General features: G+C 46.1%; 1 protein-coding gene across 2 annotated transcripts in view; it reads right to left on the bottom strand.

The window, feature by feature from the left end:
* Positions 1-16466, bottom strand: part of Xylt1 (xylosyltransferase 1) — a 286510-nt gene that overhangs the window by 110956 nt on the left and 159088 nt on the right. For both annotated transcript variants that reach the window (XM_087586867.1, NM_022295.3), the window contains 1 exon segment: positions 7107-7620. In XM_087586867.1, coding sequence (XP_087442993.1) covers positions 7107-7620 — 514 coding nt within the window.

Genomic DNA, 16466 nt, shown 5'->3' with positions numbered 1-16466 from the left:
GTGCTTTGTGACTGAGCCTCGATCTTGATTTAGGGCAACGGAAACTCTCCTCAAAGCTGTGAAGAATGAATTAGTTTACTAATTTTGCCATTAGAAGCTGATCAGTGGGACACAGTTTCCACCATCCTGTAATCAATCACCATTTCCCATGTTTATCTCCTATTCAATTTTTACCGTAGGGTTCTATACACATCAATTTGTCCCAATGCTCTTCCTACATATGTTTTAAATTACTTTATCATTGTATAAATTTCACAGCCATTAAAAAAGCTCTAATACTGGAGTGGCTGACATGGTGTTAAAAATTGGATTAAATTCCACGGGGTAATAAATTGTGACCTAAATCCAATCTCTCATGGGTGACTGAAGGATACAATGAAAAATTATTGCTTTGTCATATCACACTAATGCAAATACTCCGGGCGACCAGAAAGTGACAGAGAAATGGGGCAACCATACAGTCTGTTCCTTATCTAAAGTGACCAGCTAACTTCGAAGGCCAGTCGGGGGGGGGGCTCCAGTGGAATGGCTCCCCCATCCAGCAGCAAGTCAACAGCCTGACGGTGTGAGTCTCTTGCAGCAGCTGGGAGGCGCCATAGGCAGAGCACTGCACACGCTTCCGGCTTTTGTAAGTGGCAAAGCATATGGTTGAGCCTCTGGCCATTGGACCCTTGGCTACTGAATCCTGACTCTGCTACTTGTTAACTGTGTGATTTTGGCCAGTCGTCCCTCTCCATGTGCCCTAATTTCCTGGATAACAGAGTTGGCAGAAGGAGTCATTGAGTTAACATAACTCACTTGCTAAGTATCATCCTTGGCAATTAGCCATCCCCTGAGGACTTTGAAGTGTGATCACAGGTTTTGGACCCCTTGTCCATGAAGTTTGTGACCAGAAAGGCTCAGATTTCAGGTTTTTAAAAATACCTTTTCCTGTACATAATGAGATAGCTTGTAGATGGGATTCAAGTCTAAACATGGAATGTATGTATAGTCATTTACATTGCATGTATAACTTACATACATACCTGAAGGTAATTTCATGTGCTATTTTGAGAGTGTCTGCGTTTTGAATACTCTCACAACAGGTCAAATTTGGCATTTTCCTCTTGAGGGGTGGAGTTGGCTGTGCTCAAAATTAGGCGGACCTGGGCACCATGGCTCACACCTGGAAGCTCAGCATTAGAAGGCTGAAGCAGAAGAATCACGGAGTTTCAGGCCAGCCTGGGATACGGAGTAATTAATAACTTGTCTCAAGAAAACAAAAACATGTATCTTGGAGCACTTCAGATTCTGAATTTTCGGATTCGGTCTGCTCAGTTTACGTCTATCTATCTGTTTACACACAGGGATTTAGGTAGCTCAGACTTGTTTCAAACTCCCATGTCTCCAAGGATGACCATGAACTTCTGTCTTCCTGCCTCCACCTCTGGAGTGCTGCTCCACCTTACCTAGTTTACACAGTGCTTGGGATGGAGCCTGGAGCCTAGGGCATGCTGGGTAAAGTACTGTATCCTGGGAGCTAATCCTCAGCCTCCTAGACTGTCTTATTTGAATTGCCATCCTAAGCAAAGCTTTGGCTTTGCCAAAGGCTCTGCTGCAGACACAGATCTGCCAGCCCCCGCTGAGAGTTTCCAAAACCATCAACCACCAATCAAGGGGTGATCTGGTATTGGGCCCACAGGTGCAAACCTATTTTCCGGGCTGTAAAGAGTCTGGTTCGTATTTGACAACAGTTAGCTTCTAGAACAGAAGCTCTATGAGGGTAGCTAGCTCCATCTGCCCTGTTTATGGATCTTATTCCTGCACCGTTACCTGGAACGTGGGAATTGCTAAACACACATGAGCTGAGTCCATCAGTGAACTCAGTCTGCTCAAGAATGTAAGCGATCCTTCCTCCTGGAGAGTGTCGACATTCTTAGCAAGTGCTTCCAAGAGAGTCCAAATTTATATCCTAAGACCATTTCTCTACCTACCTGGAGACACTCGGGTCAGACTCACAGTCCTTCCCTCTACCCTGCTTGATGCCAGCTGAGTGATAGCCTGCACCTTCTCCGCCTACCTCCCATCACTATCCTGCAATGTGAGGGCCGAAGTCAGCTTCACCACATCGCCCATTTGGCACCCATATATCATTTAATATGTGATAGGTGCTTGTTGGGGACTGGATATGGAATATTCTTTTAAAAGGCTCATCTGCCAAAAGTTTTGGTCTATAATTCTGCCTGTGTTCAGATGTGGGGCTTTCTGAGAATGACTGGCTCAGGAGGTCTCTGCCCTCATTAAGTCATCAACCCATGGATGGAAGCATCTTTCAGTGCAATTGTTAGAAGGCGATGGAAACTTGAAGACAAAGCCTATTTGAAAGGAATGGGTCACTAGGGCCATGGCCCTGAAGGGTATAACTGGTCCCCAGTCCCTTCCTTTCTGACTTTGTATTCTTGCTGCCATGAGTAAGCAGCTCTGCTCTACCGATGCCCATCATTCTCTGCCCTGATGCTCTACCCTGTCTTGCCACAGCCACAAAACAATGAAGCCAAGTGACGATGGACCACAGCCTTTGAAACGGAGCCCAGACACCCTTCCTCCTTGAAGTTGTGTTGTTCAGGCAATGCACTGTTTCATGCATCTTTCGACTTAGTGAAACAGGTAACATTGAAGTGTGCTGAGGGAAGAGATCAATGTTCTTGTTCAAGATGAGTTTCCATAGCATTTGTTGGGTACCCTCCACGCTCCCCAGGGTTGTGAAAAAGCCAGAGGATGTGAGCTAGGATTTCTTTCATCCCCTTATCTCAAACCACTCAATAGCAACAGATACTTGATGAACATCAAGCCTGGTGCCAGGTGCTGGAAGAATCAACAATTTTGTTCAAATTTATGAAAAAAGAAGCTTGCCAACTGTACAACCCAAATTACTAGTATTCTCAAACTGCCTGTGACATTCCAGGCAACAGGGTCCCAGATGCTAGTGTCTCCATGGTTACCTAAGGGAGGGAGAGTTGTTGTGCGATGGGGTGAGGTAGCCAGGGAAGAGGAGACAGGCACCCATGTGCTCTAGGCCAGTAAAGCAACCCGGCTTGCACTGCCTCCCAGCCATGCAGGGGCTTTATCCTTTTCCGAAATCCCCTTCCGGCCTTGAACAAAAGGGAAGCCGATTAGTCAGGCTCTCTCTAGGCAGAACTGCTCCAAGCTGCAGCTCACAAGTGCAGAGTGAGAAGCCTGTTCCCAATCCCTTGGTCTATAGAGGTCATTGTGAGAGCACAAGAAAAACTCCATCTAGCCATGATCCTCTTGTTTAAAAATACACTTGGTTTGAGGAGTGCTTATTCATAAGGGAAGTTTCCAGAAGCTGGCCTCCTGCGAGTCCTGTCATGGGTGCTTCCTTCTTCTGGTGCAAGCTTTTCAGCTTAGTTTTCAGGCACATCACTTAGAGACCAACCCACTCTAGAGACAAGTTTAACCGAGAGTTACCTCTCCAGCAGGGGCAGCAGCTGGACACTTCTGGGGAAAGATGAGAAGGTGGCAGAGGTGGGAGGGAGGCAGGAGGGTCACTTTTGATGTTGGCTTTCTGGCTAGCTTTCTTCTCGGTTTGAACAGCCAAGTGCTTTAGAAAAGTCCCAGTGGAACTGTCCAGGTGGGACACTTCCAGATGGGAGACTTGGGGGACTGTTGGCCATAGCTCCCTGAGACACAGATGTGCTGATTTAGCCAACTTGATTGGACTGAGAGGCACCTAGGTGACCAGGGGAGTAGTCTTTGGGTATGTCTTTGGTGGCATTTCCAGGTGGGATTAGCTTAGAGGGGAAGGTAAGCCCCCACTGGCTAAAGACCAAGATGGATTAAAAAACAAAAGAAGAAGGTTGTCCCACCTCCAGCTCATGCTTTGCCTTTGCTTCCTGGCCTCTATGGCATGAGATGTTGAGCTTTGCCAAGCCCTCTCCACCACAAGAGTCTGAGACTGAATCCCTAGGTGATTTCAGATTGAGGTAAAGGTAGGGGGTATGGTTTCAGTACTAGACTTTCATGATCTTGAGCTAAAAACCACATTTTTTTTCCAGTTCAAGACGCCCTTGACTGTTGCCCTCACAGAGTTGTAGTCCATAAAACACAGGGAGGTTCAGTCAGAGTAACTCCGAGGTTCTAGGGACCAAAGGGTGGATAGGTATCCATGCAGCTCTATGAGTGTTGTGTATGTGTGTGTGTGTCTGTCTGTGTGTGTGTCTGTGTGTGTGTGTGTGTCTGTGTGTGTGTATAGCAGCTTTGTGGCTGCAATGAGTATCCAATCTTTGGGAGGCAGGGTTTGCTGGGGGTCTGGAGACACCTTCTTCTGAGGTCATACTTAGGGACAGGTCTTTCCACAAAACCCCTGAGAATCTCTCTCTCTGTATGTTCCTTGGTGGACAGTCTACAGGAATCTTCTGCCCTTGTATATGTGCAAGCAGATAACAGTTGTCCTCAAATGAAGTGGAGGATGTCTTCTATTCACTTCTTTCAAGATTATTCTCCACAGGAGGCAGAAAGCAAAGGTCAGAAGAGCAAGAATGTAGAGAGCAAATCTTCTCCAGAGCGTCCCCTGGGATGAGGCTATGGAACAGGAAAAGCAGAGGAGCCACGGAAACAAAACCACTCAGAAAATTCAACATAGAAAATAAGTTTCCTTTCTGAGGGCCTGGCCTTCAGAGGGTATGGTCTGGGCGAGGCCCAGTGGGTGCCTCTGTGTGGGGAGGGACAGCAATGTCCCTATGCTGCCTGATGTCAAGTGTTCCCTCTTCTGTAGCTCTTTTCCTCATTTCACAGGAGATATCAAAGGACCACTAGGCCAAAGCCAATCCCTCCAGAGCAGAGGAAATTCCGGGTGTCATGGTTTCCAGAAGGGAAGGCAATCTCCCTGTGGGGTGTAATTACATCCCTGCTTTTCGCAGAAGAATAGTTTATGGCTTAAATGCTATTAATTGTAAGCCATTCTGTTTCACGGGAAGTTGTTCATTGATAACTACCCAATTAGAGTTATTTTGCAATTAGTCTATTCACAGTAAATTTACTGCAAAGGGGAGGCCACGGTGCAGGAAATTAAAGCATCATGGGGGCTGTTGTGCCATGTGTCTTAAATGCCAACTCCATTAACCAGTTTTGAGGTCCTGGGAGGGCAAGCCACCTTCGCCAAGGCAGAGACAGCCAACCCTGCAGGCAGCCCCAGTGAGCTCACGCTAGCTTGCAGACATCTCAGCATGAGCCAGGAGACTGGAAACTCTGTTATGTGGTAGTGGATGATTGTGGGGTAAGCTGCAAGGCAAGTATCTGTGTAATGTGCATCACTGACCAGGCACATTTGCTTAACTGTGTAGTCTTTAAACCCTCTGGGATGAATAAATCTAACACCAAGGCACAGAGAAGGCAGGCAACTTGCCCCAAGTCTCACGTCTGTGCAGGGGAAGTCCGAGTCGCAGATGCAGGCCCTCTAGCCTGGAACCTACACTCTGTATCACTGTCACGAGCTCCCTTGTTTCTTCAGCTGATAGTCTCCCTTCTCCCTTGGACTATACTGAGGAGAAGGAGAGGTACACCTCTCAGACAGCTAAATTTCTTTGGGGTTTATACAACTCCAGTTGAAGTGAAAATCCATGTGTCTCCTGAAGACTAACAGAGTTACGGAAGAGGACTCAGACTCTTCGTCCTGAATTCTGATATCAGCTTTGCTGTCTGTTAACTGCCCGCCTCCACCCACATCCTAAACCTGTCTGAGCCTCAGTTTCCTCAAAATTCATGGTGACTGAACAGCATTGTACATTTGACTAAGGGTGATCCCTAGCATAATGATGGATGACATATGACCCTTCAACTTGATGACATTGGTAACGAAACCCACCCCGACGCCAACCTGCTTTCCCCTTTCAATGCGGTATTTAATAACTTGCATGGTGCAGTCAACACATTGTCTTAATGTAAGCTTTGCTTTTGTTGTTGCCTTTGCCCAACCGTAGGCTGACAGAAACTTTCTGAGCACATTTAAGGTGAACCAGAATGAACTACGACATTCCAAAGGTCAGATGAACTGCATGTATCTTTGATGTCATGGCATTTCTCCCTTAAATTAGATGGTCAGGATGGAAGCCTCTTGCAAGCAGTAAAGCAGTCTGAATCCACTGGAACCTAAACAAGGGCGTTGATGTTTGTGTGTTTGCCCTAAGATCTGGGATAAAAACGTACAGCCCAGTGATCGTAGAGATTTGCTACTTGACTCTTCACAGAGCCAGCATGCAAGCTCTAAGCGTGACAGGAGCCATATTATCTTGGTTCAGACTTCCAAAGTGCCCCTGCCTGGCACTGGCTAAGAGCAGCTCTTGGAAACAGTGCATTCTACTTAATTATTGCTGCACACAAAGTGCCAAGTGCAATCAAGAACACAGACAGGAACCACCTGGACCACACAGAGGCTTTGGAAAGGAGGATCTTTCTTCGTAAATCTATTGAACAGGAAGTGTTGCATGGATACACATTTGCTGCTACAAGCTCAAAAAGTCATGCTGAACTTGACTAAGAGGAAACGTGGGAAGGCCATGCTAAACCTTCCTTTCCCATCTTTCCTTGGGACACTTAGAGTTTGGGACCACAACCCGTCTAATAACTGTCTGGATACATAAAGCCATGAAGAGGTGTCCCTCATGGAGGTCTGTGTACCAGATCCTACAAATACCTATATCCAACAGTGTCCTTTTACATGAAATGGTGTGATATTATAATCCTGAATTCTTCAAATAATCTCTGGGTGACATATAGTTCTTTACATAATGTTAGGGCTTTACAATATTGCATAAGTAAAAAGCCATGGTGTGACCAAGTCTAATTTTTCTTATTTCTGTAGCCTGTGGATTCCAGGTAGCTATGAACACAGCATAACCTATCTGTAGACACTGAGATCATATCAAAGTGTCAAAGTTGGACATCTCTGCTAAAGGGAACAGGTTACGCTACTAACACATGTCATGTGATTTGGTAAGAAGGAGTGCAGAATTCCCAGACAAATTAGATCTTGTGGTCAGGGTTTGGCTATACTTGGAGGGCCTGAGAAGGCAGGGGGATGGGGCCAGAGACAGGAGAAAGGGACTTACCTTCCAGGGGACAGAATCGAGCCACCTTCTCTGGCATCAGCAGCCCCAGCTTGTGGCGACAGTAGGTTTCTGCAATCTCCTGGCGACAGTGCTTGGACTTAGCGCGGGTCAGCGCTGAGATGGCCTCCTTGCCAGAGATGTCACACTTGGGGACCTGGTCAGACTTAGTTTCCGGGGACCCACCGCCACCACTCTTCCTGCTATGGCTGTGTCTTGAGAGATCCTTCCCTTGGCTACTGTTGCCTGGGGCTTTTTCCCGAGGAGGCAGCACCTCCTTGGGGCCTTTTCCTAGGACTGACTGCCCCTGTCCTTTGTCCTGGGCGCCCAGCTTTCTCTGCAAACGCTCTTTCTGCCTGCTGAGGGGCTTCTTTGCCAACTCTGGCTGGTGCTTCTGCTTCTGGGTCCTGGGTGCGAAGTTGCTGTTGTCCACATTCTCAAAGTCCTTGGGGACTGAGTTCTCATTGTTGCTGTCGGTCCGAACTTTCTCTTTGGGCCGGTGAGAGAAGTAGCCATCCTAGAGAATTAGAGAAACAGAAAATTGTCACTGAGCCCTGCTGGCAAGCAGACTGGCCCTGAGAGGGTGACAGGTGGAGAAGCCCGAGCCAAGATTTCTATTCTTCTCTCATTGGTTCAGACTGGAGATACTTTTCTCCTTGAGCCTTAGTTCCCACTCTGCTCCCACAAGACAGCCTCTCCAGGCTCACTGTGACCAGGACAGTGACTGCGTTTCTCAAAGATCCCCTCCTCCACTCTACTGTCTGGGGAAAATTTCCCTCCAGGCTTCTGTTCAAATGGCAGCAGAAGGTGCTGTGATGGTATACGGTAGAGCCGGAATCTTCAAGATCAAAGGATAAAGGCGATGAAATTGATCAATGCTGCATACATTGTATATATTTTATGTATTATATGCATTTTATACATGTTTATACTACCTTAAGGACAAGCAAGTCTGTCTGTGCCTATAAGAGAAGGTAGGCTTGGACCACAGTCAAGTCCATAAACAAGACAGCATGCCGCTTTATCTTTTAATTTAGTTTAATTTAACTTGATTTTTATCCACCGTGCAGCAAGTGCCAAACGAGACTGGCAATGAGTCTCAAGAACGATGCAAACGTGTGGCGTTTTGCTTCCCTGGCTGTGCTGGGCTCAAGTCCCTCGCCTTACCATCCCGAGAAAGTGTGCTGCCATGGAATTATATCCACAGCCCTTCTAAAATGTTGTTTTATTTTATTTTTTATTCCAAGTCTCACCAGGTGGGCCAGGCTGGCTTTGAATTTTCTCTAAGGTCAGTTCCCCCATCTAAGTGTGGATATCAGGCGCTGGTTCTGCAATGAGGCCAATGTGGCTTACAATTAATTCGACCATCTCCTTGAGAGATGCAGTTACCATGGCACCAGGAACTCAGGGTGCTCCCGTCCACTGTCCCCCACCTCTGATGCTACTCAGCTGCTCTGGGATGTTAACAACGCATTCCAGTAAGAGAGAAGGAGGACATTTGCCTTCTGGAATGAGTAGTCCACAGGCACTTGACAGCTTCTAGAGTCTCTGTGAGGCAGGGTGAGGGAGGATCAGGCATTTCTAGAGGCCTGAGAACTCTATCCCACAGAGTCTGTGCTGTTTTCTCTAGTAACCACAGTTCTGCCTCACTGTCTTCCCTGTATTTTCCTTTCCTTCCTTCAAAACTTGTATTTTTTGTGTGGGACTAAGAATTCAAAAACATGGAAAAAATTATGAGATCTACTTAAGCAGTCCTCCTCCCCCATTTAAAGATAGAATCTCACTACGAAGCCCTGACTGGCCTGGAATGTATGTATGCACGTATGTATGTATACATGTATGTATGTATGTATGTATGTATGTATGTATGCATGCTTGCATGCATGTATGTATGCGTGTATGTATGTATGCATGTATATATGTATGTATGTATGTATGTATGTATGTATGTATGTATGTATGTATGTTTTATGTGCACTTGATTGCAGTGCCTTGGAGGCCAGAAGAGGCCTCCTCTAGAGCTGGAGCTACAGGTGGTTATGGTCCTTCCCGAATGGGTGCTGAGAAGGGCCATTTGCAAGAGCAGCAAACTCTCTCTGGGCCCTCGACTTTCATCCATGATGCTGCACATTACACGATTCTTTCCTTAGGAATGTATGAATAATATCACTGTATATGAATGCCATATCTGCTTTATAGATCCGTCTATCAGTATACGAAGAGGAAAACAGTCCTCACTTTCTCCCCGCTGACGTATTCACATCCTCCATCTCCATCCTCCAAAAACCAACAAAACAAAACAAAACAAAAGCCAATCCAGGAGCAGGATATGGTGGTGTATGACTGTAATTCCAGCATTTGGACAGAGACAGGAGTATCACTGAAAATTCAGGCTTAGCCAGGGTACACTGGGCTACATCCTGAGATCCTGACTCAAGAATGACAAAAACAAGCCCAAACAAACGCCTAAGGGTGATAGCCCATACCAGTAATCCTACCATGGTGCAGGAGGATTGCTGTTGCAATATCAGGTCAGCCTCATCTACAGAACAAGTCCTGGACCAGCTTGGACTACAGTGTGAGACCCTGACTCAAAACCAAAAAATACAGACCAAAATCCCAGCACTGAGAATGAGGAGGGAGCACAAAGTCCCACTCCTCACCAAGATGCTATTTGTAATTGCTATTGGGAAGGGGTAAACCGGTTTTCTCCAATTGAGTGTCAACCAGAGTCCAGAGAAGGCCCCGCACCAGAGGTTCTCAAGCTGTGGTTTCGACCCCTTTGACAAACCTCCATCTCCAAAAATATTTACATTATAGTTCTTAACAGTAGCAAAGTTACAGTTATGAAGGAGCAGCAAAAATAACATATGGCTGGAGGTCACAACAGCATGAATAACTGCATTAAAGGGTCGCAGCATTAGGAAGACTGAGAACCAATGCTGTGCTCAGGAATAGTTGACCAAAGTAAATGTACTCCTGTTTGTTTGCTCTGATTTCTTTTTGGTATATGTGTGTGTCCTTTTTGTTTCGTTTTGTCAGTTTTTTTATTTGATTTTTGTTTTTGTTTTTGTTTGTTTATGAGAGAGAGAACATGAAGTTGTATGAGTAGGGAAATAGGAGGGATCTTGGAGGAGTTGGGAGGAGAAAGAACATGATAAAAATATAATAATAATAATAATAATAATAATAATAATAATAATGATGATGATGATGATGATAAAAAGACTGGGTATAATGGTCCATGCCTGTAATTTCAGCACTGAAGTAGCAGAGGCAGGAGAAATGCTACAAGTTAGACCAGTTTGGTCAACACAACTAGGTACAGATAAGCTTGGACTACACAAAGAGACGGTCTCAACAAACAAACCCTTGGGTAACCTCTCCCATCACATCCCTTGAAGATGTTCACAGAGTGCAGGGTCCCAGAGTAGGACCCTCACACTGCATCCTTAGAGCTTGGGGACATTGTGAAGCTGGAAGAGTGAACTAATGAAGAAGAGACTAGACACAAAGACGAAGCAACAGAGATAACAGTACAAAGGGACTCTGACTCATTGTGCCTCACTCCTCAGCTGGAACGCAGATATGATGATGTTTACCTAGTGGGTATTTTGGTGAGGGTGAATATGCTGGGAAATTATGGAAGATTCTTCCCACTCAATCAAGGTAGGAGGAAGAATAAGAAACAGACATCAACTACATAACGGTTGACTAATTAATTCAATGCCTGGGGGCTGGAGAGATGGCTCAATAATTAAGAGGGCTGCTGAGACTGGAGTTCAGATCCCAACATAACAATTCAGGCACTCAGAAAAATTTGTAACCCCAGGTCCTACCGGGTGGAGACAGGAATAACTTCCTGCAGAGTCAAGAAAGAATGAGTCTCTGGTTCAGGGAGAGATCCTTTCTGAAAGGAATAGGCACAGAGTGACAGAGGACATTCAGCACCTTCTGTAAATGCTTCCCTATGAAGGCAGAAGTACGTGTACCCACAGCCACACCTTCACACACAAGCACAAGCCCCCCCACACACACACAGAGGCATATACGTTTACACACAAATAAATCTTCCAAAAACTATCTGTCTTAGTTTGCTGCTACCTGTCTCTCCTGATCTACACATTGGTTACCACATCTCCTCTTTGAAAGGCCACGTCCCTTTTATTCTTAGACAATCCAACACTCTCACCTTGGATTATTTATGCAAATGCAACCCTTTGACTTGTTTTTATTTTAATGTACTTATTATAATGATTGTTCATTCAAACATTTGCACGCATCTCAGAACTTATAATTGCTCCTGCCTTGCCTTCCCTCAGAGCTGTTGCTAGAATTCATTTTTATTCTGGAAGAATAATTAAGTGTACTAATGTTCTCCACCCCCATTCAACCTTGGGCTTGTTTGGAGCTGATTTTGATCTGGTAGAAAGATGCAGCTGTGAGACACCCACACCCACACACACACACACACACACACACCCACCCACCCACACACACACACACCTTTTTCTGCCTTTCTTTTGGTCTCTAATGATCAGACTTCCTTTAGGTCAACTGGATCCCAGTCCCTGAGTCCTGTTTCTCAGAGGTGAAGGCTGTAGTTCTTCCCCACCCCCCATGCTCCCCATGCATTTAGGGATTACAGTCTTTACTTTTCATTACTTGTGGGGAATGAGCACTGGGTAGGGAGGGAAGCAGACAGGTCTTGCTTTAGTGATTGTATAATTTTCTCATCTGTAACAGGATGGGTCCCACATGGGTTTTAGTAAACACTGTCTGAGTTGGTTGTTAATCAATGTGATTGACTAGTAAAGTTGTTTTTCAGCTCATTGAACACTAATCTGATAGAGTTTAAGGGACCAAGGATGGATGCTCTGAAGGATATCGGTGCCATCCCAGACACAGTCCGGATCACTGTCTCTAACAGGGTTCTGGTGTCAGAGGTCATGAGTCAGGCCACTGAGTCTGTTGAGGATTTGATCATGTTGCAGACTTCTCTGTGTGCCTGGACTTTGGATTCACATTGTTTTTTTGCCCTTTCAGTAATGCATAGAGGAGATAGAACCTAGGCCCAATGGAAAGGAACTGCCAATAATGGAGTTGGACCCCAAAAGTTCTGAATGTGTTCAGGGAAGGAGGCTGGCCTGAGCCCGACAGGACTCTCCATCCTTGAATAGCCCCTATCCTGAGCCCTCTCTTCACCAAGTCCTCAACACTGTTTTCCAGAGACTAGAAAGACTGCTAATTTCCATCTGCTCAGAGATGTCTCTCCATGATGGGTCCAGTACTTGTCTTAAAAAAAGTTCATGGCTAACTAGGCCAGTGGCACTGGCCTGTGTTCCAAGCTACTCAGGGAACTTAAATAAGGGTTATAGGTTGTATGTTATAAGTCTAAGGTTATAGATTTAGGCTTTAGAGTGAATTCAAAGCCAGCCTAGGCAACTTACAGAGTCTCTGCTTTAAAATTTAAACAAAGAAACTGTGAAAAGGGTTGAAAACATAGCTTAGTACCACACAGATGGCCTAGGATGTACAAGGCACTGGACTAAATTTTTGACACCATAGGAACCACAGGAAGGAAAGGAGGGAGGGAGCGAAAGAGAAAAGGAACAGAGAGAGGGATGAAAGGAAGGGAGAGTAGGGAGGGATAGGGAGGAACGATAGAGGGAAAATCTCAAAGTATGTCACTCACCTGAAAAAGCATGCCACTGACTCTAGCCAACATATGAAAACCAGCCCTGTGCCTAGCAGGGAGGGGAGGGGCTTAATGTCCATAAATACCAATCCAGCCAATGTCCAAACACCAAACACCAACATCCAGCAATACCAGTTGAGTTTGCTAGGATGATAGGAGTGTGCCAACATGCCTAGATCTACACAAGCCATATGGACCATGTCTGGTGTTTTCCTGGTGTTTGAAACTCTTCTGTTTCCTGCCTGTCCTGAAGCCTGATGAGCCTGCTTCTGGTTGTCTTGCCTTTGTTCCAAAAGGCCTAACTAATCACCTCTGGACACATCCGTTAACCCATTCCCCTAGTGCACAGTCATCTCTGATAAACTCTGTGATGACCAACATCTGGATCTGCCTGGACTACAGCCTCAGAGACTGTTCCTCAGGGCTAAAAGCTGCAAAGGCCAAAGGACATGCTGGCTTAGAGCCCTTGTATGTTCCCTCTTCTCAAACCTACTAAGGACCAGGGAACATCTAGCCCTATATTTTCTAGCTCTTTCCATGTCACAGACATGACAATACTGCATACACAATAAGAAATGAAAACAGAGGAAGAAGCTGAGGGAACCCAGAGTAGCGGGAAACCCCAAACAAGCTGCTCCTTGTTGTTCTTTGCACCCTACCTGTCTTCCCTGTCAACCTTCCCTTCCTCTTCCTTTCTATCCTTCCTTCCCTTCCTTTTCTTAAGCTCCCACTCTTTGCACCCAGCTCACAGTCCTCCCGCCTCAGCCTCCACAGTACTGGGATGTCAGGAATGTGCCAACACATCTAGATCCTGGAATATATTGTTTAAAAGCCTAAATGCAGGAGGCCTGGGGAGATGGCCCAACAGGTCAAATGCTTGCTAGATAAGTAGAATGAGGAGCTGGTTCCTGTTCCCCAGCACCCACTGAAAAAGTCAGGTATAGTGGTGCCTGTGTACACTCCCGTGCTGGGGAGGTAGAGAGAGGCAGACCCCTGGAGCACACTGGCCAGTCAGTCTAGTCAAATCACTGGGCTGCAGGTTCACCAAGAAACGACATTGCCAAAATAAGGCAGGAATGAAGACCTTAGCCATGGATGTTGGCACCCCACAAGGGACTCACAAGCCGAATGTGCAACGTGAACTCAATGCTGATTGAATTACAGCGGGGGATGCTTCAAAATCAATCGATTCTTAACTCGCTTATCACAAAAAGGTCACAATGTAAAATGACAGACTTGTCAGATTCTATCACAAGACCCAGGCTCAGCTCACCTAACAGTCACAGCAACACGTATTCTAAAACATACAAACAAATGAAAGAATCTTAATAGATAGGTCAGGGACTGGCAGAAGTACAGCCACACGTCTGTCCATGAAGTCCCCCCCTGGAAACCACTAGAAAGGGTTTCCTTCACACCTGTTTGTGTTGATTATGGTGTCTTCATGGCAGAAGGACAGAACTTCAGACAACCAAGAGAGAACACAGGAATCTCAGTGCCCTGGTCAGCCTTCTGCAGACAAGCAGGCATGACTTCCCATGAAGAAGCCAAGACCAAGATAACCAGGCTGCAGGGACTGGAAGACCACAAGCAAGGTCTGTGCCAGTGAGAATCAGATGTCAGAGACTGTGGAGACCCTCCCAGACATGATGACAGCCATATCCACTAGGACATGGCATTGCTCACTCACTTACATTCCATGGGCTTGGGGTTGGGGATGCTGGCAAGGACACAGCACTAGTCTACAGCGAAACTGCCTTTTTTAAAGTTCAAAACTAGTTGCAGAAGTTAAAAACAGAGAAGCAAGCTGGGAAGGTGAGGGTGTCTGGAGGAAGATTTAACAAGAAAAGGCTTTCCAGAGAGGGAGGAAAAACTATGGAGAGGTAAAAGTAGAAGACCTTGCATCACACAGCATAGCCGCAAGCCCTGCAGTCTGGGCCCATGACTGTTCAAGAGCAATATGTGTTTTCAAAGTGACCCTGGGGGAGACACCCTCTCTGTTGATGCTCCTGGAAGATGGCAGCTTGGAATCTGCAGACTCATCAAGTGATGTCAGCAGGAACACCTGCCTGGCTGTCTCAGATTCTGTTCCCTTCTCTCTCCAGGCCTTTTCCGTCCCTGGTTCCCAGGCAGATTTAAATTTCAACATGCTATCTGCCTCCAGGGTCATCCTTCTCGGGGTACCTTCCTTGGCCTCTATTGCTTCATCCTCTCCATGTCTGCTCAGTCCCAGCCCTCACCCTTCTCCACAAACTCCTACCCAGGTCCCCATGGGACAGGCACTTAAGGAGACAAATGGGTCTCCAGCAGATGAAAGACATCCCTATCCACAACTCATCCTTTGCCTCTGAGACTCCTCCCCCTCCTCTTGCCACAAGTGGGTGATAAATGGCAAGCTGCTGAGATCATTACCACAGCCTCTGAGGAAGTTCTCCTGGGAAGGCAGCGTTAGTGAGGGACGCCACCTGTAAATAAAGAAATATAGAAGCATGAACACACACACATACACACACACACACACACACACACACACATGAGCAACATATACACAAATAGATATACATATATGCATGTACATACATGCAAGTGTGCAAGTTGTACACATAAAAGCATATACACATGTGCAAACACATGCATGCATACACATATACATATACATGTACACCACACACATGCATATACATAAACATATACATATATACATACATATGCACACTATACACACATCCACAAGGCATCCATACATGCATACACTACAAAGTCAATGATATTTCTTCATCTGTAAGCCTGGGCTGTTTGGGTTAGGGAAAGGAAAAAAGAAAGAGAAAGAAAGGTCTTCATATTGCCAGCCATGTGATTTCAGACTAAAGCTTCCCAGCAGCTGCCAATAAATTATTTTTACTGTGTGGAGGTACAAATGAATATGCCACCTTCCTGCCCTAAATCTCCTTTATGAGTCTCTGCTTGCCTTGGCCCACCGACCAGAGTCAGGGGTTTGCAAACATGTTTTCATTGGCTGGATTCCCACAGAAGGCTGTGGTCTTTCAAGCTGCCCCCTGCACAATGCAAGCGCCCCATTGACACTTCCTGTTTATACCTGGGCCTAGGCTGGCAGAAGACTTGTCTGTGTCCACAGCAACAGCCACACGTGCATTCAAGCTTTTGGAAAGCTACTGCATGGGAAATGAGGGGATGTGATCTTGGGACCTGGTGCTGGGCCTGAGGGGATACAGCCCTGGGACCAGGTGTGCCCCTCCCGGTGGACAGATCACCAGGCTCTGTCATTACTACTTAGCTTCAGGGTGAAGTTATGAGGCTCACCAGAGCTCACTCTGTGTGTTACTGCCCCAAAAGAGAATGCTGCTCCCTCCCTGCAGAAGCAACACGATGGACTATAGTCTGCTTCTTAAGCTGCTGGGGCCAGAAAGAGCTATGCAAAATCCTGGAGAATGTGACACTGTTGAGGATCACCAAGCACTGTCCAACAGTGATCCAAGAGCATACTCCACCTTTGCTCTGCTAGATTGAAACCCATCCTTTACACTTCCAAGCTGTGTGATGCCTGGGATAGTTCATTAACTTCTCTAAGCCAGCTTCTCTTCCTATGGAAAATACGTTTGCTTACAGCTAAATCCTAAAGGGCAGTGAGATGTGGTGGCGTTGTT

The sequence above is a fragment of the Rattus norvegicus genome, chromosome 1, assembly GCF_021556685.1.
Source record: "Rattus norvegicus strain SHRSP/BbbUtx chromosome 1, alternate assembly SHRSP_T2T, whole genome shotgun sequence".
NCBI lineage: Eukaryota > Metazoa > Chordata > Mammalia > Rodentia > Muridae > Rattus > Rattus norvegicus.
The sequence above is the reverse complement of the archived record's forward strand: the minus strand, read 5'-3'. Positions and strand labels throughout refer to the sequence as shown.